This window comes from Sander vitreus, chromosome 5 (genome assembly GCF_031162955.1).
Source record: "Sander vitreus isolate 19-12246 chromosome 5, sanVit1, whole genome shotgun sequence".
NCBI lineage: Eukaryota > Metazoa > Chordata > Actinopteri > Perciformes > Percidae > Sander > Sander vitreus.
The window spans coordinates 28,245,455-28,272,502 of record NC_135859.1 but is presented as its reverse complement, the minus strand read 5'-3'; the positions used below and the strand labels follow the sequence as shown (position 1 = coordinate 28,272,502).

The 27,048-nt window shown below is 41.9% G+C and overlaps 1 protein-coding gene across 2 annotated transcripts in view; it reads left to right on the top strand.

Annotated features, from left to right (window-relative positions):
- The window catches only part of kremen1 (kringle containing transmembrane protein 1), a 62,317-nt gene that overhangs the window by 6,583 nt on the left and 28,686 nt on the right, over window positions 1-27,048 (top strand). For both annotated transcript variants that reach the window (XM_078251356.1, XM_078251355.1), the window contains exons 2-3: window positions 14,539-14,701; window positions 22,632-22,723. In XM_078251356.1, coding sequence (XP_078107482.1) covers window positions 14,539-14,701; window positions 22,632-22,723 — 255 coding nt within the window. The remainder of the gene's footprint in view (window positions 1-14,538; window positions 14,702-22,631; window positions 22,724-27,048) is intronic.

Genomic DNA, 27,048 nt, shown 5'->3' with positions numbered 1-27,048 from the left:
GGTGATAAACAAGACTCCAAATGAATGACAATGTTGCTCTGTTTCTGATGGGTGTGTAAATAGGCAAACTGATAACTAGATATGACTAGATCATTCTCACTTTTGCATACACTGTGTTAAGTGACAGTAGACTCACCTATTTTTATGTGCACTTTAAAATATCACAATAGAAAAAGCTTTTGTAGATGGGCTAGATGGCCATGGCAACTTATTTTTTTTTCTTCCAGTTAGCAACCTCTACTTCTTCTTCTCTGTTTCCTGGCTGATAACAGCCATGCATAGCCTAAAGCGCCAACTTCTGACCAAACTAAGCTGTAGCCTAGTTTATTTACTCCTAACCAGTTGATGGAAACGCATCTAATTCTCACTTCTATTGCGACATTTCAAAAGTTTGCATAAAATTCAATTGACAATTTAATGGAAGCATGGCTAGTGACTATTTACAAGGCTGACATTTTGGTAATTTCATAGTGTTAGACAGTTAAACATTTGATAATGGTTTTCTTTTTCAGGTGTCCTGTAGAGGAATGTATTTCTAAATAGAGTAAGGTAAGGGAGGAAACATCAATTTTTTAGATTAGACTTTTGAGATAATGTGAGTCCTTTGACTTTCACTCAAGGGCATGCGAAAGTGTCTGCATCAATCACAGGACAGAACAATCTACCGGGGCACATGGTTGCTTTTACTGCCTATTTTCACATCACTCATTGGAATCATGAGTAGGCTGACAAATGGGCTAATCTCCCTAAAAACCTATGTACCCTCTGTAAAACTTACTACATAAAGATTTTTTTTTTTAAATTACATTTTGGGGGCTTTTCCTTTTAATATACAGTGACGACAGTGGATAGACTGGAAAAGGGGAGAGAGATGTGGGACGACATGCAGCATGTTGGATTTGAACCCGCACCGCTGCAGGACTCAGCCAACATGGGGTGAACGCTCTTACTGGGTGAGCTAGAGGCCGCCCTGCTTATACTCCTTTTAAATGTCCTGTAGGTTGCATGCAGGTTCAGGTCAGCATATCCTGGTTGTTTTCACAGCAAATCCAGTCAGCCTGTCTCCTCTTTGTGCTGTGTCCATGCATAATCAGCTCCACACCAGCCCATATGGAGCCCTCATGAATCTTCAATGGAATGCCACAAGAGGTTTAGCGAGATGACAAAACACACCAACAAAAACCAACTACGCATACCGCCTTCAACTGACACTGTGACTGCAAGGTGACCGACAACAGACCAGGCTGTGGAGTCATAGTGGAGAGATGCTGGAATTCCACTTTGCTATTAGCTCTCCTTGCTGAGTGACTGAAAGTAAACTTCAAAGTAAACTCTGAAAAATGACGCTACCAGGTTCACATGGACGAGTGATAACAGGCTAGGAAGAGGCTCTTCCTCTGATCATCACCCAATATTGTTGTACATTTGTATAGTACTGTATTGGCAATGAGGTAGATTATAAACTAAGCCAAAGATGATTATACATGCCTCCAGGTCTAGTGCTGCAGTGCCAGTAACATCCGCTCACAGTAGCTACCTAGCTACCTGTCTCCTATAGATGAGGAGACTAGAGAGAGTTGCACTCATTGAGAAACCAGACATAGAGAGTAGAAAAGCTGAATAGGAAGAAAATAGAGCAGAGCATTTTCCTTTTTAAATATTCCAACACTCATGACACTCAGCGTGTCTTGACTTTTGAGGACAGGCCAAAGTTTTGAATAATTCCCTCATTTACTTGGCCGGAAGTAAGTTAAATCTGGCTCACAGTTGGCAACAGATGAAGAGAAAAAAAAGCTGTAGATCAGAATTGTGTCTTTCTGTGTCAAACTGCTACCCATTTACTTCCTATTGACCTCCGGGTGGTGCCCTGCGACGGTCAGGTTGCAGGCAACGCCCTTGTTCTTCCATGCCGAGGGATTGGACCGCCCACAAAACCACCAACCACTAAGACGGAGAAACAGACCTAGTTATTATAAACACAATCATGCTTATTATCGTTGCACTGTGATTCGCGTCCTGTCGTGTTCAAAGGCCTTCATTTGTTTTATCAAAGTACTTCTCTCTGTGTGTCGTTCCCCTCTCTTTGCAGTTCTCTTTTTGAACTTTGGCTGAGAGCTACTCTTTCATCTTTTTTCTCTCACCTTGTGCAAATCACCACCTGCTCAGGCGGTTGGTCGGGCGACCCAGCATGCAAAGCAGCCAGGCCAGTTCCAGCTTCAGGTTCTGTGATGGTGATGGTAGCTAATGGGTAGCACCCCTCAGAGGTGACGAGGCGTGACGGATGCTATATTCATGTAAAGCACAGAGCAGCGAGAGGAACAGGCGTCCCCAAACATAGTGGTGCAAGGTTGAGTGTGTCACTCCGGCCTCTGATCCACGGAGGCGGTCTCGTGAGACAACATGGAATTAAGCTGTCAAGCTGCTGCTGGCTGTACACGACTGTCAGGTTTAAAAAGAGATAAACAATGTTTAGGTGGGAGAGTGCACTCATGTGGCCCGTATAGTGGTCTGTGAGGTCAGTCAAGACCAGTCCAGAGTATTTTTCTGAATGAGCTGGTACATGTTGGTTTTTGATGGAGCTCTGTGAAGTAATGTAACCTCTATACTTATTCTTTCACAACTCTTAATCGCAAACTATCTAGATTGTTCTCCAATGTTTCTCCCTCCTTCTCTTGCAACCAGTTCACCTCCCTCTTCCATTTCCCTCATTTGCACATTTGAAAACTATTATGCATGAGCTGTGTTCCCTGGCCTCTTCGTGTACCTTGACATTTGCTTATGCATGAGGAGACCCACTCCAGTCAATGCCAAATGACATTCTCTCTCAGCTTTGCTGGTGCTCTCTGCAGCAGTCAGAGCCCATCAGCTGGAACACACTCCAGGGCGAGGGGGTAAATCAAATACTGCGAGAACAGTAATGAAATACGATAGAGCCTTATGTTCTTCCATGAATTCTATTAACTCTCAAACAAACAAGTTTTGTCATTATCAAAACTCAATTTAATTCACAGAGAATGGAATTTTAAAGGAGGTTTTAGACCCCAGGCAGGAAGTGGCTGATGCATTAAAACATTACACAAAATATATATATATATATATAAAAAAAAATCTTCCTCAACTATGGATTTATATACTGTAAATAGAGCGTTATCAGCTCTGGGCGTGTCGATAAAATGAAGTGCAGCTTTGCTATTCCCTAACAGCGCTCATTGGCTGGTGTTGTTTCTGCATTTCAAGGAGAACAGGAAAAAACGATTAGACTTTGGTTTGATTTGTTTTGGTTAAAACCATTCAGGTTTCCTGTCTCTGTATTTCTCTTTTTGAAAATACTATTAATAAAGCTTTTGACAAAGTATGATTAAGGTAAATTAGCTGTTATTCTTTCTTTGATTCAAACATGTAACATGTTCCAAACATCTCGCCAGTGATTGGTTGGTTGGGTTGGCCTTTGCAAGGATCTCCACTGAGTTTCAAAGCAACCATGTATTTTTGTGGTGTCACATGCAATTCTGAGTTTTGAGAAGCGTAACCAAGAACATAACGGGAGGATATTGAATTGCTACTGTGTGAGACATGACCTGTCCGGCGAACCTAGTTCTTTTTATACTGCAGTTATGTTTGGGCCAGGGCCACTGAAGTCTGTGCTCTACTGTGGTAGAGTAATGGCAACCACTTTAAGTAAATGGAGAGTAATTTCATTGCTGAGCCCGGGGGTCTGGTTTGTGTCCAGCTGCAACAGTTTGTGGCCAAAGAGGCAAATTGTCGCCTTTCCTCCTTGCAGGAAACGCCCACAGACAGCACTGATTTAACAAGGCCAAGAAAGTGGACATGGCTAAGTGGACAGAGCAAACATTTGGACAAGTGAAGGGAGCAGACGTAGCTAAGTGGACAGCAAACAAAGGAACAAAGCCAGTAATGGGTAGCGCTAAGAAGCCGTGACAGGGAAATGTGCAGTGGATCAGAGAGCGAAGAATGGAGGTTGGACAACATGTTTCAGTGTGGTCGTTTTTTTTTAAAGAAATGGAAATAATATTCATTAACTGGAGCTGGGATACCCTGGCGATAGTTAACGGAGCTTAAACAGTTCATGGACCCTCCTTGACAATTGCCCAGGAACATCTCAGACAACTGTTTTACAAACAACCATTGTCCCTAAAGCTGCAGAGCCAGTGATATCCCCTTGCAATGTGAGGGGCCTTTGAAAGAGGCTTGAACTCAAAAGGGTTGAAACCCAAGTCGCCATGAGGCCCTGATTTAGTTGTCTGTCCTGCATTGAAGGTGAATACAGCTCCCCAAGGTGAACACAGAAAGGGTTGGGTCTGCAGCAGTCTATGTGGCACCAGCCCACAACCAACTCCAACCGAGGGGTGGTCACACTCGGCCAATGCCATGAAACAGAATCTGCCGACCCTCAATAGATCCTCCGTAATGGATCCCCGTTCTCAGGGAGGCCGGTGAGATGCCCCCTGTCTTTTACCAGAGCCATCTGGTTCCCAGTACTGCTGCTCTTCCCACAGCCACACAAACCACAGTGAAAAGGGATCGCTTTCATAATCAAGATCAGGAACTGGAGACATGGCTGGTTTAAAGGGGTCTGAATGTTGAGCACTGTGGTCCCCTCTGCAGCAGCCTATTGTGCTGTTGTTATTGTGTCCTTAGAAGTGCACTCTGTTGCGGTTTACCTGACAACCTTTTGTGATTTGATACAGCGGAAATGTGTGCTCTGTTTATGCTCTCATCAGGTCAGTGAGACATGATAATTAAAAAAGAAAGCTTTTTACGTGTTAGGAAATAATAAAGTACAATCCACACATTGAGACAGTGATAATAACCAACGATTGTTCTAAAGCCAACAACAGACATAAGGCGATTCAGTGTAGCGAGAGAAGGCAAAATGTTTTGACGCAAAGGAGATTTTCTTAACAGCATACAAGGGTTTAAAGTGTAAAAAAAATCTAAACAAACCAAGGAATGCCGAGGGAACAGACCAGTGCTCTCCATCTTTAGTTTACAAAGTTAGACAAACAAACACGCTGGTGCCTTATTTTCTGATGTGTATGCCACTTTCTCCAAACGAGCACGCTGGAGATTTGTTGGATGCAGATGGTAGCATGTTTGTGCTTAAACTGGTTCTGTCCTCTACTACTGCAAGCAATAAGTAGCAGTTGATTAAACCACAGCATTTAATATACATCCATACAGTACTTTCTTTTGATGTTTTCTCCCGTCCATCAAATTGTTTGCACTGCCCAAAAGGTGAATGAAAGCCACCATTGGTCTGCTTTAGTTACATGTAATTGCAACACATGGCTCTAAGCTGCACTCAGACATTTGATCGTCTTAAGCTCAATTTCCAATAACCATGTTTTTCCATTTTTGAAGAAGGGCATCAAAGCTGCCTTTAAAGCTCAGGATTGCCATGATGACATGAAACTTGTCCTTGGTGGTCAGACTCTAGAGAATATCCAGACAGATTGAGTGAGGTGTAATTTAGGTTTTTATTCTTCTAGTTTTGTCATTTCGTACAGCAATAAAATGTAGACATTAAGAGGTTAAAACCTCAGTTGAAAGAAAATGTATCAGCAGCTATTTTGATAATTAATCCCTCAGTTAATTTTTTAAGAAAACTTTCATTTTGTTTTAATGATTGCAGCTTCTCCCCTAGATGAAATGCCACTGGTTTTCTTAATTCCCCAAATTGTATTTGGATGTCATGTATGACAACTTGGCAAGGAATCTGCACAGGAAAAGCAGGAAATAACTAATCAAAATTGGAGAGCAAAATCTAAAACTCTCTTCCAAACAGCAGCAAAGGGGGAATGAGAATGTTGGATAGTGTTTGAAAGTTACTCTCAAAAGATTTTCAGCAACACCTGCACCACCATGAACATGTGTATAAGGGGGGAGGGGGGACTGTTAACTGAATGTTTATATCCATCTGCAAAAGTACTTTGATTAACTGTTCCTTTACATTTCTTCTGCTGCTTTACACAATGGCTTCAGCCTTCTTGCCTTGAGTCTTGCTATGATTCACTTTGAATTTAATAAGGATGTCTGTTAAGAATAAAGAGGAAAAAAAAGCAGAGTTTTTAATCTGGCGCAGCAGTGTGTTTTTTGTGGTTGTTTTGCATTAGCAGGGCAGGTCATATCGCTTCCTCCCCTCGGCCTTTATTTATCCAAGTCAGACCTCATCTTCCCTGCACCCTGTATTCACACAGGACCTCAGGAAAAAGAGACAGAGGGGGTGGTGTGTGTGTGTGTGTGTGTGTGTGTGTGTGTGTGTGTGTGTGTGTGTGTGTTGGGGAGTTGCACTCAATCCTCTCCAACAGCACTGACAAACCACATATAATTTACATTCCTCAGATAGCAGCTAACCTGAGCACAAACAGGACGATCGAAAACAGGTGTGTTTAGCGACAACCCTTTTTTCTTTCATGGTTCACCTTTCTTTGAGGTGCTATCTGGCTTTTTAATGTTATAGCTTACAGTGGCTTAACATACAGGGCAAAGGGCCTACATATGGATCTGAGGTCCATCACTGTATACGAATCAAAATGTTATTATTGGAGCAATGTGAGATGTGGAAATCATCCTACGAGAGAGCGGACAGGAGGCCAGACGAAGCCATACTGTCCGCACAACTTACATAATGTTACCACAAATTGATTACTGCCTTTGAGAGGTTGGCCCATTGTGAGAAGAAGGAGTTAGATAATTGACAGATATGCACTCAAACACACACACATAAGCTGTCACACCACACACACACACACACACACACACACACACACACACACACACACACACACACACACACACACACACACACACACTGAGTGGGTGATATCTACTGTGCAGTGATGAGGGGGTGAGAATGGCATCACCACAATAACACTGGCCCCACCACCGAGGGAACAAAGGTGCCTGTGTGCATGTTTATGTGTGTGTGTGTGTGTGTGTGTGTGTGTGTGTGTGTGTGTGTGTCCTCCTTTCCCTCCACATCAGATCCATCTTAAAATACTGTGGCTGCTCCACTGATGAAAATTGCTCCCTTTCATTCTTACTGTAAGTGCATCTTGGGGGAAGTATGGGTATGAGGGGGGAGAAGGAGAAAAAAAGCTGGAATGATGTGGGTAGGAGTGCAGATTAATGCATGTTTTGTCACTGCATATGTTTATCCGGGCATCTGACCATGCAAGTTAACTGAGGGATCATTTTACCATCCATTTACACGCACAACATAAAAGAAGACAACCTTAAAACACCCCCATGCCAGGCGCGCACGGCCATTAGCAACAGTGAGCTATCATGGCATGTATCACAAGCCGAAGATCCTCTGGTTATCAAAGGCTGCATGCGATGAGGAACCCATATGGGGCTGTGTTATTCTTTTCACAGAAGACATGCATTAGGAAGACATATTTTCTCTCCCTTAAGCCCTGCATCGGTTGTTTGTTTGCTGGTAAAAGGCACCAGCACGCATCTGTGCCACAGCGCTCCTCTGGAATGAGATTAGTACCTTCATGCTTAGACCACTGGCATTGGAGACGCTAACTCAGTATTTGCTGTTAATTTTACAAGCCAGGGGTCTCATTTATAAAACTGTGCGTAGGATCCTTATTATAAGTGTCCCAAAATGGCGTACGCCGGAAAAAAGTCAGATTTATAAAACCGTGTGTACGCACACCTGTAAGCAATGTTCCCTTTATAAATTATAAATCACAGATTACCTACAAGTGTGCGTACGTGGATAACCCTCTTATCCCGCCCTGTACACGCCCATTTTTAACCATAAATAGTCAATGCAAAGCACCTCGTGAATGCTGATCAGTGTATGAATGACACTGGCAGTTGTTAGACCGAATCATGATGACTGGCGGAGAAAAAGCAAAAAACTTCTCAGACGTTCAGGAATTGCTGCAAATTGAATTATAATTTCGGCCTGTTCTTGTGACATGGAACCCGGATCTATAGACTACATATATTAATAATAATACGTCCAAAATGGCAGGCATTACGGCACTCGGGGACAGCTTCGATATACCAGACCTATATGATAAGATTTAACAGAACTATATATTATATCCAAACAAGCCTTAGTGATAAAGTTGAAGATTATATATAATATTTATTTAAAAAAACAAAAAAAAACACTTAGCTGTCTGACATTTCTTCAGGAAAACAGCCGGTTTCCCCCAGAGTGGCGAGGACCTGTGTTTGGACCGGGATGGTACGGTTCCGGCGCGTTTGCCCTCTCTACTGGACCCAATTCAATACATAGATCCAAGAACGTGGATGATATGGAGTGAAAAAATGTGCGTGATGCATCAATACTAGAAAATATTACGAGTAATCTTATTCCCATTTACTTTCTGCAGTCTGACTTCAGTTCACCACCTCACCATCTGCGTCGCCAATTCCTATTTTGTCTCCAAAATGTGCGTACGTATGGGTCAGAGTTTGCGTGGAGGACCGCACATTCTCCCATCAAGTTAAGTCAAATCACAACCTTTGCGTGGGAAGTGGCGTACGCACATTTTCAACCCCGTTTTATGCGTACGCCACGTTTATAAATGAGACCCCTGGTCTTTGTCGGCCTTGTCTATAACATGAAGAAATGTGAAATAAACCCATTGGTGCTATGCACAAGAAGGACAAAATTAAAGCCTGGGTTAACAATCCGCGGGATTATAAAAACGCTCTTTGTCCCACCCTTACTCACTCTCTATCTGTTTTCCTCTCTTCTTACTTTTCGGCTTAATTTGCCTCCCATGCCATTGTCTTTCACAATCCTTCCTTCAGTCTCAGTGCTTCACTTTCATTTCTAGTTTGGTTTAATTTAGGATGGATCAATCCCAGGCACAAACTAATTGTGCACCTCTGCTTCCTTCCTCCTACCTTCACTTATAGTTCCTGCTTTCTCCTGGCTGCACAAGTCTTGTTTACATTGCTGTCAAAGTTGGTTTAGAGCAGGTTCAGTGGTGTGTGTTGAATACTGTATGCAGGAAATTCCCCCTTCTATTTGTTTAACCCTGTAACCCCTTTCTTCTTATAGTATGGCGAGGTGTTTGGTTGAGTGCATGTGTTAATTTGTGAGAAACTACAGAAAAAACAAAGATATCGTTTTTAATCATGTTTGGAAATATGGCCTCTTTTTTTATGGCAGATGTTGATTATGACTTGAGGAAATGGTAAGGAGGTGCCAGAGGGAGGTAATTGAATGTGACACCTCGTCCGCCCTCAAGGCTGGCGGGTCTCTGATATCGCCATTTTGCCAGCAGCTTTTTTCCCCAGGGTTTCAGCAAGTCCCTGAATGTCCTTTACGTCATTGTCAGAGTCTGCAGCCCATCAGTCACTCCCTGAATGTCTGCCAAGTAAAACTCAAAATCGTCCCTCCTCGTTCCATCCTGGTCCACTCACAGAGCCAAAACTACACTACACTTGGTCTATCTGTGCTGTGTTCTGTCAGACATCATCCCGGCCTCTATGGGAAATCCTACAAAGCTGAATGTTTTATCTGCTTTGGAATATTTGCTTATTGATTTTTCAAAAAACCCTTGAGAAATAACTCTTGAGAAATTTAGGGCCAGAGAGGGGCTTGTAGCAAAAAAAAAAACTTTTATGCTTTCCATTTTTGTGACAAGCTACTTCAAACAGATGGTTTTTTGGCAGCGCATTTAGCCCACCACTGGCTCCAGCAGATTAGACTCTTTCCATTACAGAGCTAAATAATAGGGGCCGCACTAGAACGAGATGGGGCCATGTTTTATAGGTGCTACCCAGCAACTTTGGCAGGGAGTCCTGTGGGTCCTGTGGCTACTGTGGTAGTGAACTCAGAAGGTGGTGCAGCAGAGGGTTTTTGCAGAGGAAGAATGGTTGTGATGGAGGCTATTTTGGGACTGAATGAGGTCTTGGTTTATGGCCTGGTAATCTGGGGCTACAACCTATGACAAAAGCATGAAATGAAAAGGACTGTAAAATCCCACTGAGAAGTCATTGTCTGCAGATTTAACTACTTAGAGGCATCTGTTCCCATCACTTGAGAGGCACCATTGCTTTTATTTGCACTTTCATTGACCCTCTTGCATGTGGGCATTTAAAAAAAAAAAACTCTTACAGGAGAGGAGAGATCAGCGAAGCAGCGAGGCAAGGTGTGGTCCATTAACTGCCGAGTCCCCGCCCCCCATCTGAGAAATCACTGACTTCTTCTCAGCAACATCCGACTTCATTAAAAGAGCCTCACTGAATCTATGACCATCTCTGAAACTTGGATAATAAATGTAAAGCAGTCTTCCTGCGATCCTCTGAAGTCTGATGTGGTTTTGATGTGGAAATGGATGCTGCTGGGGAAAAGGGGAACCAGATTTGTGTTGCAGCCAGCTGTGGCCCCCCCAGAAAAAAAAAACTTGTAACCCGCTACATCTGGCCTGGTTTGGCCTGGCCCTGGCCTCTGTTCTTACTACACTGACATTAATGATCCCCACAACAGTAATGGCTACCAGGACACAGTGGAGGTGAAACATAGTGTGGCAGGTTGTGCATTAATAATCTGCCATTTCTGTCATCTTTGTTTGTAGATTTTGGAAGCTCTCTGAATCCACAATGTGCAGCTTCCAGTTTTTTGGTGGTGTTAGTTCCCAAAAAAAATTTTGGTGTATAATATTGTACATGCATGTTTCTATCATATACTTATTCTGTGTAATTCTATAATAGTGGAAATATTGCTCATGCACTAAGCCTGTTTTGCTGTCCCCAGAGCTCGAAGCATATAATAAAGATGGAAGGAAGCTCTTTATGTCAGCCCTCTGTGAGGAAGCAGTCGTCTGTAATTATCGCTGCTTTTCATCCCTTGTAGCAAACACAACAAATAAGTGCTCTTGTGTGACCTGGCAACGCGTCTCAGAGAAACCATTTGTTTGTAAGCTTGTTTGTTTGTGTTCTTGAGATCACATGACCAAAGCCGCATACTCTTTTCTCTCCCCCCCCCTCTTTTCTCGGAGCATCAAGTGCATTTGAAGTTGCAATGTGGAAGTCATTAGCCACAAATCCCAACCAATATAATAACAGGGCGATTAGCTCTCTTTCAGCGATCCTCTGCTGTTTTTTTTCTCTCTCTCTCTCTCTCTCTTGTCGCCGGGGTGGTGCAGTATTCTTTGAGCGCAGGGCTTGGTCAAGGGCGAGTCCTCCTCTTCCCTTTCCCGGACTTTTTCTATTTGTAGATCTGCATATATTTTATAGGAGCCCCCCGCCCCCCTCTCTCCATCTTTCTTGCGGTGGTGGTTCTGTTTCCCATCACGGCCTATGATGAAACCACAAGAAAGCCCAGTCCCATGTGAAGAGAGCGCAACAGTTGCTTGGTGACAAGGAAAAGGGGTGTGAGATGGGGTTGGCCGTGTTCGGAGGGGAGTGGGCTTGGAGTGCTGACATCCAATCAGCAGATGAGCGCTTCATTTCCCTCCAGGACAAGGATAAAACGCTCATATCCACACCGCTCCAAAGTAAAATGGCCCTTTTCTCTTTAGCTTGATAGATGTGTGGCCATCCGCAGGGCTCTTAAATGGACCATTCATCTTTAACGATGGCCTCACTTATCTCTGAGTCCTTGCAGATCCACTACTTCCCATTCCCACCACAAGCAAATGGTGCCTTGAAACCACCTGGAACACCCTCCCTCCCCATCTCCATCCCAGTGGCAAAAAGCTGCCACATTTACCATCTCATCCTGGAAAGCTAACTTGGCCGCAGCAGGGCGGGATGATTGCCAGCAGCAGCTTGTTCCAAGCAGACCATGTGCAGACGAGCTCTGCTTCATCCTGAAACTTCAGAGCAAAGTTTCCTGAAGGAGGAGAGGAGACATTTACAAAGTCATTTGGCTCTTTTCTTTTTGATAGTGTGTTGAGCAGCGATGCACGCAGCCAAGTTTAGTCATTCTAATGCCCGCTCTTTTCGAGGAGAAGCTATTTGAAGGACGTGAGCTCATTTGGGATGCAGTCGGCTGCCCTATCCCTGCCTGATGTTATCCTCTCTGACTGGGGCAGTAACAGTCGTGATTGCTTTTGGGGAGCAGTGACTCATGATTGTGCTTGTGCCGCTGCCAAACTCTCAATGGCAGTGTTTCCTTCTCTTTTTTTCTGTTGCCGTGGTTGCGGCGTCCGGAAAAATGTAAATGCAATGAAACCTCTGATTCCTGTCTTCCCAAATTAGTACTTTATATATCACATCATACAATCCTTATTCACATGGCATCATCATTTAACTGTAGGACCAGCTGACACTAATGTTAATATCAGAACACCCCCTTATCTCCAAAGTCTTCTCCAGGTTAAACACTGATCCATGGTGATCATCTACACGCCTTGCCTGTCCTCTGTGTGAGCCCGACGACAACTTGTCTCCACCACTCTCGTCACTCCCTCGTGTAAGGGTAGCAAGAGCATGACCCCTGTTGTAACACCATTAAGCTGTTTTTATTTTTTATTTTATGTAGTCATGTTCTGCCTCAGACACTCACAAGTGGATTTACGATCTAGTGGTTGATAACCTTGCATGCCGAGGTGGTATTAATTTGCTAAGAGAGATGGGAGCCATTTACAGACAATAGAGTGGCACCATAATTGCAGGAACCTGACACCCTGCAGCTCCTTGCTGCTGTTGAACTCCTGTCGGCCAGACGATGGATAGCTGACAAGCTTGACTGAACAACACAGGGCGAAACAACTTTAATTAAAAGCAACTTTGGCTGACACACTGAGAACAGCCGGAGCCTTTGATTTACTCTAAACTTAAGTGTTAGCAGTAATTTTGTGGTGGATGCAAGAGGCTGGAATGCGTGTTCGCGTGCAAGCTAACTGCTGTAAATATTGCAAATCATGGTACGCTAATTACTAAACACTTGAAACTTTATCAACATTCTTTTTTTTTTTTTTAAAGGCCCTACAATTCTACATTATACACTTTCCTGAACATCTTCTAATGTAATCAACACAGACATTTAATTTGGGAGTTTATTGATCTCCCATAAATAAAAGAGTAAACCTTTTTAGGTCTTATAACTGTCATTATTGATGCTACCTCTCAACCTGTGAAACGGCATCTAATGAACAATGGACCTGGTAACAGACTACAAAAGTTGCATTACAAGGCTGTGAGGCCGAGTGATCCTCAAAGATAAAATAACAGATAAGATAAAACTTTGTTGTCTGTTCACACAGAAAATGTTCTTGCATCGTCTGCTCCAACAGTCAACAGATAACATTAAAAAACACAAACATAAAAAACATCTGGATGGTCACCCAACGAACATCTGACAGACCTTTCCGTCACACACACACACGCACACACACACACACACACACACACACACACACACACACACACACACACACACACTTTGACTCGAAAGAGAATAAACAAGAGCTTTGGAGCACAGCTGGCTCACCAAGGGGTGTAATGACTGTCATATTGCAATGTATTAGCTCATACTCACACAGACAGCTTGACTTGATGAAAGGGGCCGGTCATTGGCTAACCGTGTACATAGCAACAAGACCCCATGGAGACAAGCCAAACAAGCAAGAACTGTTCTTTTTCTTATTAATGTTTGACTGACAGGTATGAGGTGAAAGAGTTGTTATACTTCCATGTGCTCTTCATGACATTTTCAAAAGCAGATAAGTCAAATCTCGTAAGTGTTAATGCATGTACCGTGTATCAAAACTTCAAACTGTTGCCCTTGTGGCATTGTTTGCATCTACACTTTGTAACTTAAAGACATATATAGACATTGTTTTTATCTCCGCTGTTTACACTGAAGGTGTATTCTGCACTGTCAACAGTTGCAATTATGAGCACCTGCATATGAATGAGTAACCATAACAGTCAAATAATAAATTAATATTTTCCATCCTAATGCAATCAAAAAAGGAATTCAGTTGTAGCTGTTAAAACTCACTTGACAGGAGCCCCCCCAGGGCTTAGAGTGATGAGCGTTGATGGCTCATCACGCTCCCATCAGCCATTGTTTATTTGAATTCCCTCTTTCAGGGAAGAAAAGCCTTCCACCAGCCATCGTTTTGCCCGAGGAAACCGGCTCTCTCCCTCTTTCTCACTCTCTCTCTCTCTCTCTCTGTCTTAGCCATATGGTTGTCATACATTTCCTGGAAATTTTGCTTTTGTTTTACATCTGTGGGCCATTTTTTTTCCTACGCTCCTGCGTTGAAATTAATTAAAACAATACAATGATTGATCTTGCTTTACCACGTTTGGCCAGAGCTAAAATGAATTGAGCCTAGGCAAAGAATACAATTAGTCCAAACGTATTGTTTATGACCATTCCAAGCACTTTAAAACATTTTAATAGCAGTAGAGTATTTCACTGAATCCAGATTCTTAATAAAGAAGGTCGCATATGTGGCTGCCTTTTATATTTAAAAGCTCTCGCCAAGCTTTTGATTTCCATCTTAATAGACTAAGTATAATCCTAAATTGCAGACACCAGGGAATTCTATCACTTTCATCATCTCATTTCTCTCTCTTCAGAGTGTTACACTGCCAACGGAGAAGACTACAGGGGCTTCCAGAACCAGACCAGCCTGCATGGTGGTAAACCCTGCCTCTTCTGGAATGAGACCTTTCAGCACCCTTACAACACCCTCAAATACCCCAATGGAGAGGGTGGTTTGGGCAGCCACAACTACTGCAGGTGAGTCCCTTTTCTTGATCTGAAAGTGTACTCTAAAGGTTTACTTGTTACAAATACCGATTCAAGAAGTTATTGAATCATTTTCAGATAATATGGTTAAAACCTAAGGGTTATTATAGCAAGATATGGAATTGAATATTGGAATGCAGGGTTAAGGGATAGGACTTTTATACAGAGATACAAATATCGCGTATTTCACAATCACAAATTAGAGAAAAGTCTGAAAAAAATTATGAAAAATAAAAAGTAATGGAGACCAACAGAAGAAATACCCTATTGAAACTTTTTGGAATCTCAGTGAAATTTAAAATGCAGCATCAGATTACTTCAGAGGTCCCACTTATCTCAAAGAGTTACATGTAGCATTTTTAACATCTGCTGTTTTTATTATTAATTGATTAGACTGTGTTGGTATGATTCCTGTAAGCAAATGAGACCGTCCTGCTATCTCACAAAGATTGTACATTCTGAAATGAAGACCGTACCTTCTGCCGCTACTGGTCCATTTGATTTACAGAGGCTACAAATGGAGCTAATGGTAAAAGTTTATTAAGACATTATTCTGTAAGCTTTTCAGTCATTTCACCACCTGGCATTTCAAGTAAGCTTAAGCTCTTTCTGCACTGGAGGAATACCTGTTCCCTTTCATTTTTTATAGTAAAGCCATCTGCTTTTGTGCTGGAAATCCATCCAATTTACCACAAAATCCTAAGCAGTGGCTCACAGTGTAAGGCTGAGACATATATGATTGATGTTATTGATATCGAAATGCTTTGAGTAGCAACTTTATAGCTGACAATACCACTGTTTGACAGAGCTTTGAACGTCCTAGACAAAACATTTTACTTTCTGAATAATTCAGAACCAAGTCGTCGTTCTGAGCACAGGGGACCTGCTCAGACATTCGCCTCTTAATATTTTATTGGTGGTACCCTTAACAGAACATTTAGCCTTGTCATCACAAGGACACAAAGAGGCTTGAAGAGCTTGTGTAAGCAAATCTCCATCTCTCATCCCTGGAACGTGAAGGGACACAGTGGCTTTGGGTGTCTAGGAAACCCTTTCTATTCGTCAGTCACAGTCCGAGTACGGCTGTCAGCGTTGTATGCATGATTGTCAAACTTGTGTATTTGCAGGGAGCCACACCGTTTTGTGAGTCAGTTCAAATTCACAGAGACGTCCAGAACAGTGGCTTGGCCCAGATCGCCAAGCCGTAAGAAACAGAACACCCCCTCCTTCTCAGCCCAAAGCCTCTGAAACATTTCTCTAAGTCACGGTTGTAAACTCATAACGCAGCAATGCTTTGAAGTGGCACTGGACAGATTTGTTTTTTACTTGAACTGGATGGGAATTTGGAAGATTTATAAGTTGGATACATGCAGAGGATTGTGGAAGGTTTTCCCTGTCCATTAGGAGTGTGTTATGTCCAACAAGCGATCCAAAATGGACATCTTCTTTGTTTGGATTTGGCTGTTTTCTTGGCCACTGATGCAGCTTTTCCAACTCACTGACAGCTCATAGCTTTGTTTCTTCCCGACAGAGGGATTTCTGTCACTTAGAGCTGTAGCTACAACTACTCTCATTCTCTCTCAGACATCCTCCTTGTAAAGAGTCACCCATCAGCGAGGCTATTGGAACTAAAGTGGCCACTTCATTGTGAAAAATGAGGGATGGCATTTATGGCATGTCTGCACAGGGTCAAGTATTTGTGCATGCCGCCAGCCACGTGTGTGTTGGTGTGTGCACATAACATGTACGTCCTTGCAGACTAGAGCATTATTCCACCGCAAAGCAGGATGCAGGATTTGTTTTGTCACAGAAAGTGAGGTGTGTTGGACGTTGTTGCTCAGTTTGGATTGCAAATCTCCTTATTTACATGATTGCAATTCAAATAGTGTTTCCCATATTTCTTCAACCGTCCAACTCTTTCTCATCTGCCTACCCTGGCTCTGTCCGTCTTCCGTGCAAGGCTTACATTGTTGCTTATGTTTCTGGCTTGAACACAATAGGTGGTGATTCTTAGACAAAAGTGTGAGGTGGCAGAATGAAAGCAAAAAAGAGGGTAAAAAAGGGAGAGCCAGAGTAGTTTTGGCATGTCTGACGCTGAGGCCAATTGGGGTTTTATGAGATAAGAGCTGAGGCCAAGGCACAGGTGGATAATGTGAAGCCAGGAATCATTGCATGTCTTAGCTTTAACGCACGGCTTTAAGCATGTATCAGATGTTGAGAAGTAGAGGATTACAAACTCACTTCTTGTCCCATCACTGGCGTTTTCCCAGTGGTGATTTAGTCAAGAGAGCACCACAGTGGTGCTGGAGAAAGAGCCCTAACAGCCCCCACATTTCATCTTTATAGCCTGCTATAAAAAAAAAAACTGTGAAAACGGGGAGAAACTGTGCCGAGAGGAAATGTCACATTGTTCCCCTGCAACAAAAAAAAGAAGAAGCCCAAAGTCTCAGGAAAAGGACAACAGCGCTCGTGTCTAAGCTGAGACTTAGCAAGAATCATTTCAACAGGGAATATCACACCACTTGGTTCACACAGTCAGCATAGTTCGATTCAGAATTAATTTCATATCATAGAGTGGAAGTGAATGATCCACTCTTAAGTGTGGTATTGGGCTTGGACGTTACTTTGCAAGCATTTGGCAATTTTACACTTTTTTTTCCCTTTGACCTTCTCTGAATACTTTACAACATTCCTAAGAATATAGCTCTAATATGGAAGTCCTGATTTATTTTCATTTATTGTTCCTTCCAATCTACTGTTCCTACAGGCTGATATTAGACTCTCCCCCCAGTGTATTAGTATGAGGGTGTGAAGTCCATGACGGTTCAGTGGGTGTTTGAATAGCTTTGCCAGCCATTTCCTGGCTGTTTATATGCAGTGTGTGTGTGTGTGTGTGTGTGTGTGTGTGTGTGTGTGTGTGTGTGTGTGTGTGTGTCCGTGCGCGTGTGTGTGTGTGTGTGTGTGTGATTGTGTGTACTGTAAAATTTATGAGTGTCCACTATGGCTTCTAATGCTTTTCCCTTACATAGATGAGATGATGGAAATGCCAGAGTGAATCGTGTTCCCCAAGTTGATTGTAATTGAATCTCCATGATGTCAGGTGCAAATCTGAGGTCAATATTACGATCCCAGTGCACTGCTTTGTTAAAGTGAGGAAGTTAATAGAAGTGTCCCACGAGAAGATGTAATGTGTGGCGCTAAAGCATCAGCAATCAACATTATGGAAATCTCAGAATCAGAGTAGGAACCAATTTCATGTCATATAATGTAGCCCTTATATGTATATTCATTTGTCTTTGAAAGGGCCAGTTCACCCAAACTATTAACAAACATGTTTTCGAACTTTGTTTTTAGTCATACAGATATTTTAGGTTTAGGTTTTATTTGCCCAGGTGTTGAGATATCACTGTCTCCAGCTAATAGAGTTGTAGCTGTAGTGTTACTGAACATAGAATCACAAGGCTCCCTAATAATCTAGGGATTATATAGATATAAACAAATAAATACTAAAATACCCATGAGCTTCAGCTGCTGTGGAATTTGTTGTTTGTAGAATTTGTGAACAAAACAGGGCAGAACAGTTGCTGAATTAATCCAAAATTGATCCAGAGTCAGTTTTCTCAACAGCGAAATCTTTAGCCTTCATCCGCTGTTACGTAGCCAAATATTAAGCTCTGTTATTGGATGTTTCTTGCTAAAAATGAAGCTTGGAAGTTGTAGTTCACATCTCTTAAGTTTTATATATATATATATATATATATATATATATATATATATATATATATATATATATATATATATATAAAGGGTTGTACCTTCTACTCTTTCTTAAAGAACCACATCATTTCTGGCAGTTTTGCATGATTGAACCAGCTGGGCCTAGTTTCTGCTGTCACTGTTGACAGTGAAGTCTGGAGATTATCCAAAGTGGGATAATTTCTCAATGCTGTAAGCCCTTCAAATGAAATTCCATTCATCTCCATTGTATTGTGGTAGAGGCAAAAATTTCAGAAACAGATATTTTAAATTCTGGGCAAATAAAACCAAACATGGCTAGATACCAACAGAGGTAGGTGAGAAAAAGTTCATTTTGTAATGTAGGTGTATTGATCCTTTAAAGTCAAGAAACATATAGCGATGTGTTTACCAGCCACACATGACACTGTGACATAACAACCTCATATTTAGCACAAGTGGACCGTGAGAGAAGAACAACAGACAGTACAGTAGACTATACATATCGGCCGACAACCAACAAGCCCTTATCTTCAATACGTGCATTCATGCAGCACAGCAGCAGGCAGCAGTTTGCATGCTAAATCATCCAAGTCAATTAAAGAGTCTTCTCTCAGGCTGTAAATTGCCAGACTCTGATCTGCTGCTGACCTCAAATCCCAATCCAGACAAGCCTTTCACCACCACTTTCTAATCAACATTTCTCCTCTCTCCAATACTGCAAAATTAGCTTTCATCTTTACAAAAAATAATATATTTTTTACATGTCTACTAGTTTAAAGGTCCCTCTAAAATCTTACTTAATGTTTAGCTCATGAAAAACAGCTAGAAGAATGGTATTCCCAGCATTTGCACACATACAGTAGTTTGATGTAAATGATTTTGAGATTTTTATATGTAGTTTCACAGTGCCAGGCTTTTTAAAGGTGATCATAAATTTTCTAATTCAGGTACATGGAAAATAGTTATTAAAGGAAACCTTTTGAACAGCAGCCAGCTAAGAACAGCTGTTTTTTTCCTCTGTGTTCAGATGTAAGCCACTATTGCTTTCAAGTGCAGGACTATACAGCCTGTGAAGCAAAAATGCAATGTGGCTAAAATTGGCTCTGTTCCCAAAATATGTGGTTCACTCCGAGCAAAATGAGTCAATCAACGTAATTGTGCCAATTAAGTGTCCAAAAATCTTCTGTGATCTACCTCTGGGTATGGGAGTGTTTCAACAAGCTCTTCTGCTCAGAGCCAAGCGGGACATCTCTGACGCACATGGATGTGAATGCAAGCCCCCTCCCCCCCTTAAAACATACACACACACACACACACACACACACACACACACAGCAACTTGTGTCACCGCAAGGACCAAAGTATTTTTCTGTGTTGCCGGGTTAAACGAATGTCCATCGAGGTCTGCTCTTATCTGCACTGTGGCACCTCGGCTAATCTGTCTGCTTTCCACCCTCACTCCTCACACACACACACACACACACACACACACACACACACACACACACACACACACACACACACACACACACACACACACACACACGCACGCACACAATCACCTCAGGGCAGGATTGATTATGTTTCTCTGTCATGTGTACTGGCCTGTTCACCTTAGCCCTGTAGATGATGTTCCCATGCTTCTGTGAAAAGGGTGTGTGCAGGTGTGTGTGTTAAAGAGAAGGATTACAAAACTATTTGGGGACTAGGAGAGAGAGCTTGGAGGGGCACACCACGTCATTTACTGATCAAAGATGCCGATGGGTCAGACATTGGATGGGTGGTCTACTGAGGATGTTTTTTTTAATGCTAATGGTTGTAATTCATGTCTGTCTCCTTAGGGGGTGATTCAAAGTGCAGTAAATTACATAAGTGGCTATAGATGAGCTTTTGGGAGTCTTATTTCAAATAGGGCTATTACACGTTGACAGGCATGAAAAAGAGAAGGGGAGAGAGAAATAGAGAAAGGGTATATAATCCAATGTTTTTGATGGTTGGACCCAGTTTTTGCTCTTTTCATTTCAGCAGTAGCCTCAGGCTAAACAAACAGGTGTCTGCCTCCAATCTGGGTGGAGCAACAAACCGATCTGGGCCCATGATACGGTTTCGAAATTTACTGGAAAACATGGCTGGATTCCTATGAACATGGCAACATTTCAGGTTGAGATAAGTTCTGGGCTTTTTTTGATGCCAGAATGGTAGAATAAAGAATGAAGAAAATGTGACTACATAAGCTCTTTCTTTACACATTCCCATTGACGATAGGTTGTGCGCGCGAGTGAAAAGCTTTTAGGCACTTAAACTTGAGTTCAATCCAAAAAAGTCTTTACAACGACATCTTTTTCAATGCCTCATTCTGAGTGTGAAAAGAGAGGAGGAAACTCAGGATAGTTTTTTTGATAGGAGAAGAAAAGAAATGGAAACGCCCTTCACAACTTTGTTCAGAAAAGGCGAAACGGGAGAGTGCAGCGCCACAGGGCTTTTTCAAGATACTACAATGAGGTGTGTCAAAAGAGAAGAGAAAAGGTCTCTGGTAATTATACCGTAGTCAAGTCTGAAAAAAATAGCAATGTCATCTTAGATGGCTTTTTTAGTCTACAGGGTGTGTATTTTTACAGTTCACACTAATGGTGATATAGAGCTGAAACAGCACACAGATGAGCGCCCTCTGCATACTGGCTGCTTTGATATAATTCATCAGCAATTTAGAAGTTGCCACAAGGGTCATGATGTACAAAGTCGCATGATTACCCTGGAGATATGGAGCCTGCACAATGCTTTTCAGACATTTGCATCTTCAATCCCACTTCTTATTGCTTTTGTCAGTAAAACTGAAAAGCAGAAGCACCAAGGGGCCTGTCAGCCATATTATGATGGGTTAAAAGAGGCCACAGACAAAAGCGTTGCCTCACCACCCATTCCTTTTTCATGTCTGTGTCTGGCCCTGGAACAAAGAACCTTCCCCCCCGACCTCCAACCATCTCCACCCATCAAAGACAAGTTGGTCTGGCCCTTTACTGACATGCATGGTCAAGCCTCCAGAGCACAGAGGAAAAGGCTAAACTAACAAACGCCAAGAGGGGCTACTGGGGATGATTGACACAGCCAAGATGATCTCCTACGGAAACATTAAGTATTCAGCCTTCTGTAGTTGGGTTGTCAGTTGATCTTTGCGTTGTTGTTTTGCCCTCATATCTCTGCCATCACCCTTCTTCCCTTCCTTCTCTCCCTTTACCTTTTTCTACCTTCTCTTTCTTCCTTTACTGTTTGTCCCCAACACACCGCTGCTTCCATATGGAGACAGATTTTTGTAAAGATCTCTGCCCACTTTGAAACCGCAAAACAATATAAAAATAGTTAAATATCGTCCTTGTTACATTTTGGTGTGCAAAATCACACCTGCTAAAACCTGCTATCATGGTGTAAATGTTTAATACAGCCTATTTTATGAGTTTGTTGTTTCCATTTTCACATATTTATTATAACTGTTGTCAGACAGCTGAACAAGCAAAAAAAAGAGATTTGATTGGGGCTTAAAAACAATTGTTCTTGCACTGCTTCACTGAGATGTGTAGATAATCACAAATAGTTACTCTGTCAATTGGTTTCTCGATTAGTCTATTAACTATAAACTGTCGCTTGTTTTGTGCAACCACCAGTCCAACACCCAAAAAGATACATTTTTACAAAGATACAACACAGTTTACCATCATATATGACAAAGAAAAACATCACGTCCTCACATTTGAGAGGCTCGAGCCAGCAGTTTTTTTTTGCTTAAAAGTATTATTTGATCATGAAAATAGCTGCTAATAATTCCTTCCAATTATCCATCATCCAATCAATTAATCAACTATTCGTTGCAGCTCTAATCACAAAATTGTATGACAAATCCACATAAATACAGTTTAACACCTGTATTGTGTATTTTTGGTTATGTTGAAATTGAGTAATCGCAGAGACGATAGAAAGTCTCCTGCCTTGCACTAAAATCCATGTAGGTGTTTTTGGATTTATCCACTTTGGAGAAAGTTTTTAAAAAGCTCAATGTTTGGGTCTTGAACAAACTGCTGATTTGAAACCTGCAGCCAAAATGGAGACAAAAACATACATGATCAGATTTCACCAACTTCGTGTGGACATGGTCTAACTTTTACCCCTCTGCATGTACGTATGTTTGCAGGAATCCTGATGGGGACGTGCAGCCGTGGTGCTACATCGCAGATCATGAAGACGGGATCTACTGGAGATACTGCGACATCCCTACATGCCAGAGTAAGAGATTATTGCCACTCCTTTATCTGTCTTTCTGTCTCTCTCTCTTCTCTGCCCTTCCATGCCCTTTGGGCCATATCATGGGCATACGGAACAGCCATTTTCATTGCTATGCTCATCTGCTCGCCTGCTTAGAATAGCTTTTATAGACTGTATGGCTTGAACACAGCTATTATCATCTAAAAAATGCCTCTAATTGCCTCCCGTCACCCCTCCTCCTGCCATGCCCGGGCCTGCCTTTACTTTAATGCGAGTTGTCAATCATTGCCCCTGTGTATGTATGTGTGTATTTTTATGTGTGCGTTTCTGTGTGAGTTTTCATACGTTTCCCCTTTGGCTTCGTAGCTTGTTTTGGCACGTTTTTTTTTTTATGCGTGTGATTATGTGCATCTACCTGTTTGTGGATATATTTGTATATTTTGTGCACATGTGGGTGTGAGTGTCCCTGTCCAGTAATTCTTAGATGAATGTGTGTGACGTGTCTGTTTAAATTGGTAGATTTTGTGCTTCTGTGTCTTCTCTACTGGTTTGGCACACATTTACAAAGAGCTATCTGTCTTTAATCCCATTACTTTCCTTCCCTCCACCTTTTTAATCACTGCTGTTGAAAACTGACTCAGGTGGATCAACCTACACGGTTGTTGATGCCAAAGATTAGAATTCCTGCAGAGGAGGTTCAGATATAGCGATTTGCTTGGTTATGTTTTTTTAACTGCCACACGTGCTTACATTTCCAAGACAATTTAATGTTATTTCAACATTTTCCATGTGTTCTTCACTTTGCAAGGCGGATTAGGTCAGAAGTGTTATTGCATTGTTTTAGTAACGAAAAGAATATGGTGAATGAGCACAATGTGAAAGATAAAGGCAGCTGAAATATAGCCAAGCAGAACTCAAATATTTAGTTCAACTAAAATAAATATTTAATTTACCTCTTCAATCATGAATTACATTCCCCTTTTCTTATGTAATAAACCTTACTACCCTACTTTTTCTCAATTTTTCTCTGAGGTTAAACAGTCGTCCACCTTCTTTATTTATCTTCAGTTCTATTTATTTTACAAACACATATCTTTTTTTTATACCTCTCTTATATCTCTGCCTGGCTCTTGCATTCCTTAAATCAACACTAGAGAACTTTTTGTAACTTAAAATAATGTTTCCAAAATCGTTTCAGTGGTTCATCAACTCGTAACAGGGTGAACGGCACTTCTGCATTCGCTTTGCGGCTCACTACCGGCTATAACTGCACTATGCAAGTTTGCCAGATCAGGTAGCGGATCTGTAGTTCGAATGAGACAATTCCGCTTCCAACCTGTAGGGGGATCGAAGCGGCAAAAGTTCTCTAGTGTTGTTTTAATATTTTTGGTAGGAATATAGTTACAATACTCTACTTTTGAAATCCTTGCCACAACAGATAAAAGCCTAAAACTGGTGGACAGTAGTAGACAGACAGCGGAGGGGCAAAGCTGAGACTAGTGTTGTTTTTGGCGGCCTGTTTTAATTTTAGTTTTAGTCTAGTCTTTGTGTCAAGCTGTCATTTTAGTTTTTATTAGTTTTAGTCACGTTCATACTCTTTTTAGTCTAGTCAAGTTTCAGTCGACTAAAAGTCTGAGCATTTTAGTCTTATTTTAGTCAGAATTATCCATGACTATTTTAGTCTAGTTTTAGTCGACGAAAATTGATGACATTTAGTCTAGAAAATTGTAAAAAAAGAGACTAAAAATTGTATTTTAGTCTCTTTTTAGTAATGCAATTCTATTTAATCCAGTCTGGTAGTATAGACAAAACCAAAGTGTTGGCCAATAAGGGATGCTTAGTACACACGGAGTCAGTGAGGTAGGAACTAAGAACCCACACACTCTCTCACACAAACACACACACACACACACACACACACACACACACACACACACACACGTTTGTCTCAGTCGTTGTCAGCTCCAGTGGCTAACGTCTAAAGCTAACGTTAAAATGAGACACATTAACCACAGCCACAGAGTTAAGGTTCGTGGGGTTTTTTCCTGTGATTTTATGGCCACATTTCTCTTCATCTTTTTCCACAACACATTCCATTTTCCTTTCCACTTCTATGTAATGAAAGTTTTTCCAAATGCCGTTTTCTCCCAAAGACGCACCGGCCGGCCACGGTCCCTTTCTCTGTGTCAGACTTAATTTTGTTTGTTGTCGTTTACGCTCATCTCACTCTCTAACTCACCGCTGCATCTTCTAAATTAAATAATGCCGCAACAGGGCTTGAGGAAGTAACGTCGCCTGCGTCTGCACAGTGCGACCCAAATAATAATAACGCGACTAAACTCGTCTCGTTTTGGTCAACGAAAATGAAGAGACATTTTAGCATAGTTTTTATTTTGTAAACCACATTTAGTCTCGTTTTTATTCGTCAACAATATTGCATTATACATTTAATTATAGCCATCGTCACATGACCAGCATTTACGTTGCGTCTCGTCTTGTATTCATCACGTGATAAAGGTTCGTTGACAACGATGTTTAGTCATAATTTTTGTTGACGAAAACAACACTAGCTGAGACTTAAAGATGTTGTGACTTTTCACTGCAGTAGGTACCAACAGGCCTCAAGAGCCTCCCAGCCCCTCTAGCTATCCCACCATTATCCTGTCTGAGTAGCATGCTTGACTAAAGCCTGCAGTTTGAATGGCTTGCGTTTTTATGTGTATAGGAGCTTGTGTGTATCCCATTAGACTTTTGACTGACCTATTTCAGACAAATGTCCATTTAGCTGAAATTAGGCCATTTTTTGATCCAGATGGATTTGCCATGTGCTGGTTCAGCCTTGTTTTTATCTCGGATCCAGTACTGTGCAGCATGGAACTCATCCTTGCGACATGTGGCCCATTTCTAACGGCTGAGAGTGTCGCCCGTTTCAAATACTGTCTTACATGAACGCTCCTCTTTCTGTTTGGGCATTTAACGTTATCCGGAGACCTGTAATGTAAGAAAAGGAGATGAGGTTTGCTGTGAGCCAGGCATCCAGTGTCATGAAAACATGCCTGCTCAGTGGAGACGGTTTCTCCCTGCAGGGATACCAGGGAGCTTTCAGACACGAATGCTCTGTCTCATCCATTGTGAAACCACAATCGCCACGTGGTGCCTCACCTTCTGGCGGTGCCTGTTCTCAATCTGCTGCCTTTGAAAGCTTAAGCTGCCAACTGAGAGAATGCTGATGCTTTATCAGTGTCACTGTTCTCAGTCTGTGGCTGGCAACACAAAAACCGAAAAAACACAGTGGTGTGCCAGGGTAAGGGCAACAGTGGTCTTTGTTTTCATTTTGTCTGGCTCTTGTTTTGTCTGTGCCTTCATTTTGTCTACTTTTTTTGCTTACATTTGATGTTGCGTGGTTGGCAGTTGGTGGCCACTCGCTGAGGCACCTGGAGCCTGCCAATGGTCTGTCTGTCATCCAGCTGGGTTCCCTGTCATCTAGGGTCATGCCACCCTGGTGAGGGTGACACACCCTGCTTGTGTGCACACATGAGGCCAGAAACATATAGTCTGACAGGGTGGATTATAGTGTAGGTCACAACATTTGTTGATCCTAGTAATCCCTCATGGCAGCAGTTATCATGTGGTAGAATTATCTAAACATTTCAAAAGGCGAGCTGTTAAGGCACATTGACTACTGTACAGGTTGACATTTCTCTGGTGTGTCATGGTGGATGCTGGTTTTGAGGCCCTTCTCATTCTCAGGCCACTAAACGCTCAGCAAAACATAACCTTGTCACAAGAGTTATCATTTATTGAAGTCCAGTTCCTGTGTAGCAGACTAAAAAAATGTACATTTCTAAAATCACTTTCATTCATTGTGAAATTCAGTTTTCTCTGTACTGTGCACTAGGTCGGTTCAGTACTGATTTATTTGTATAGTCTCAGTGCATAGGGCAGACAAGGCTTAATGTTGTCTGACTTCAAAGAGGTAAAACTCACTTTTAGTCAACGGAACAACGCCTTTCGGCTTGTGGCCTTCAGGGTCATTGTGCCGTAAATTCCTACTCTGCTTCTACAAACCAGTGGGTTCACCAGATAAAGAGTTGACAGCTCAAAATAAATTATTAAGGGACTGACAAAAGTCAGATGGTTCCTGGAATGTCTCGAAAATCTATTTTCTGGATACTTGCGTTGAGGCCAGTTTCCTCTGAGATTAACTCATATTGAAAGTACATTTTACCCAGTTGTGATAAAACAACCATTCAGATTACTGATTCAATAGATGGCAAATTATTTGTGAGTAAAAAATATATTCAGCTAATGTTAATAACATCTTTATGTTGTCAAATGTGAAGCTG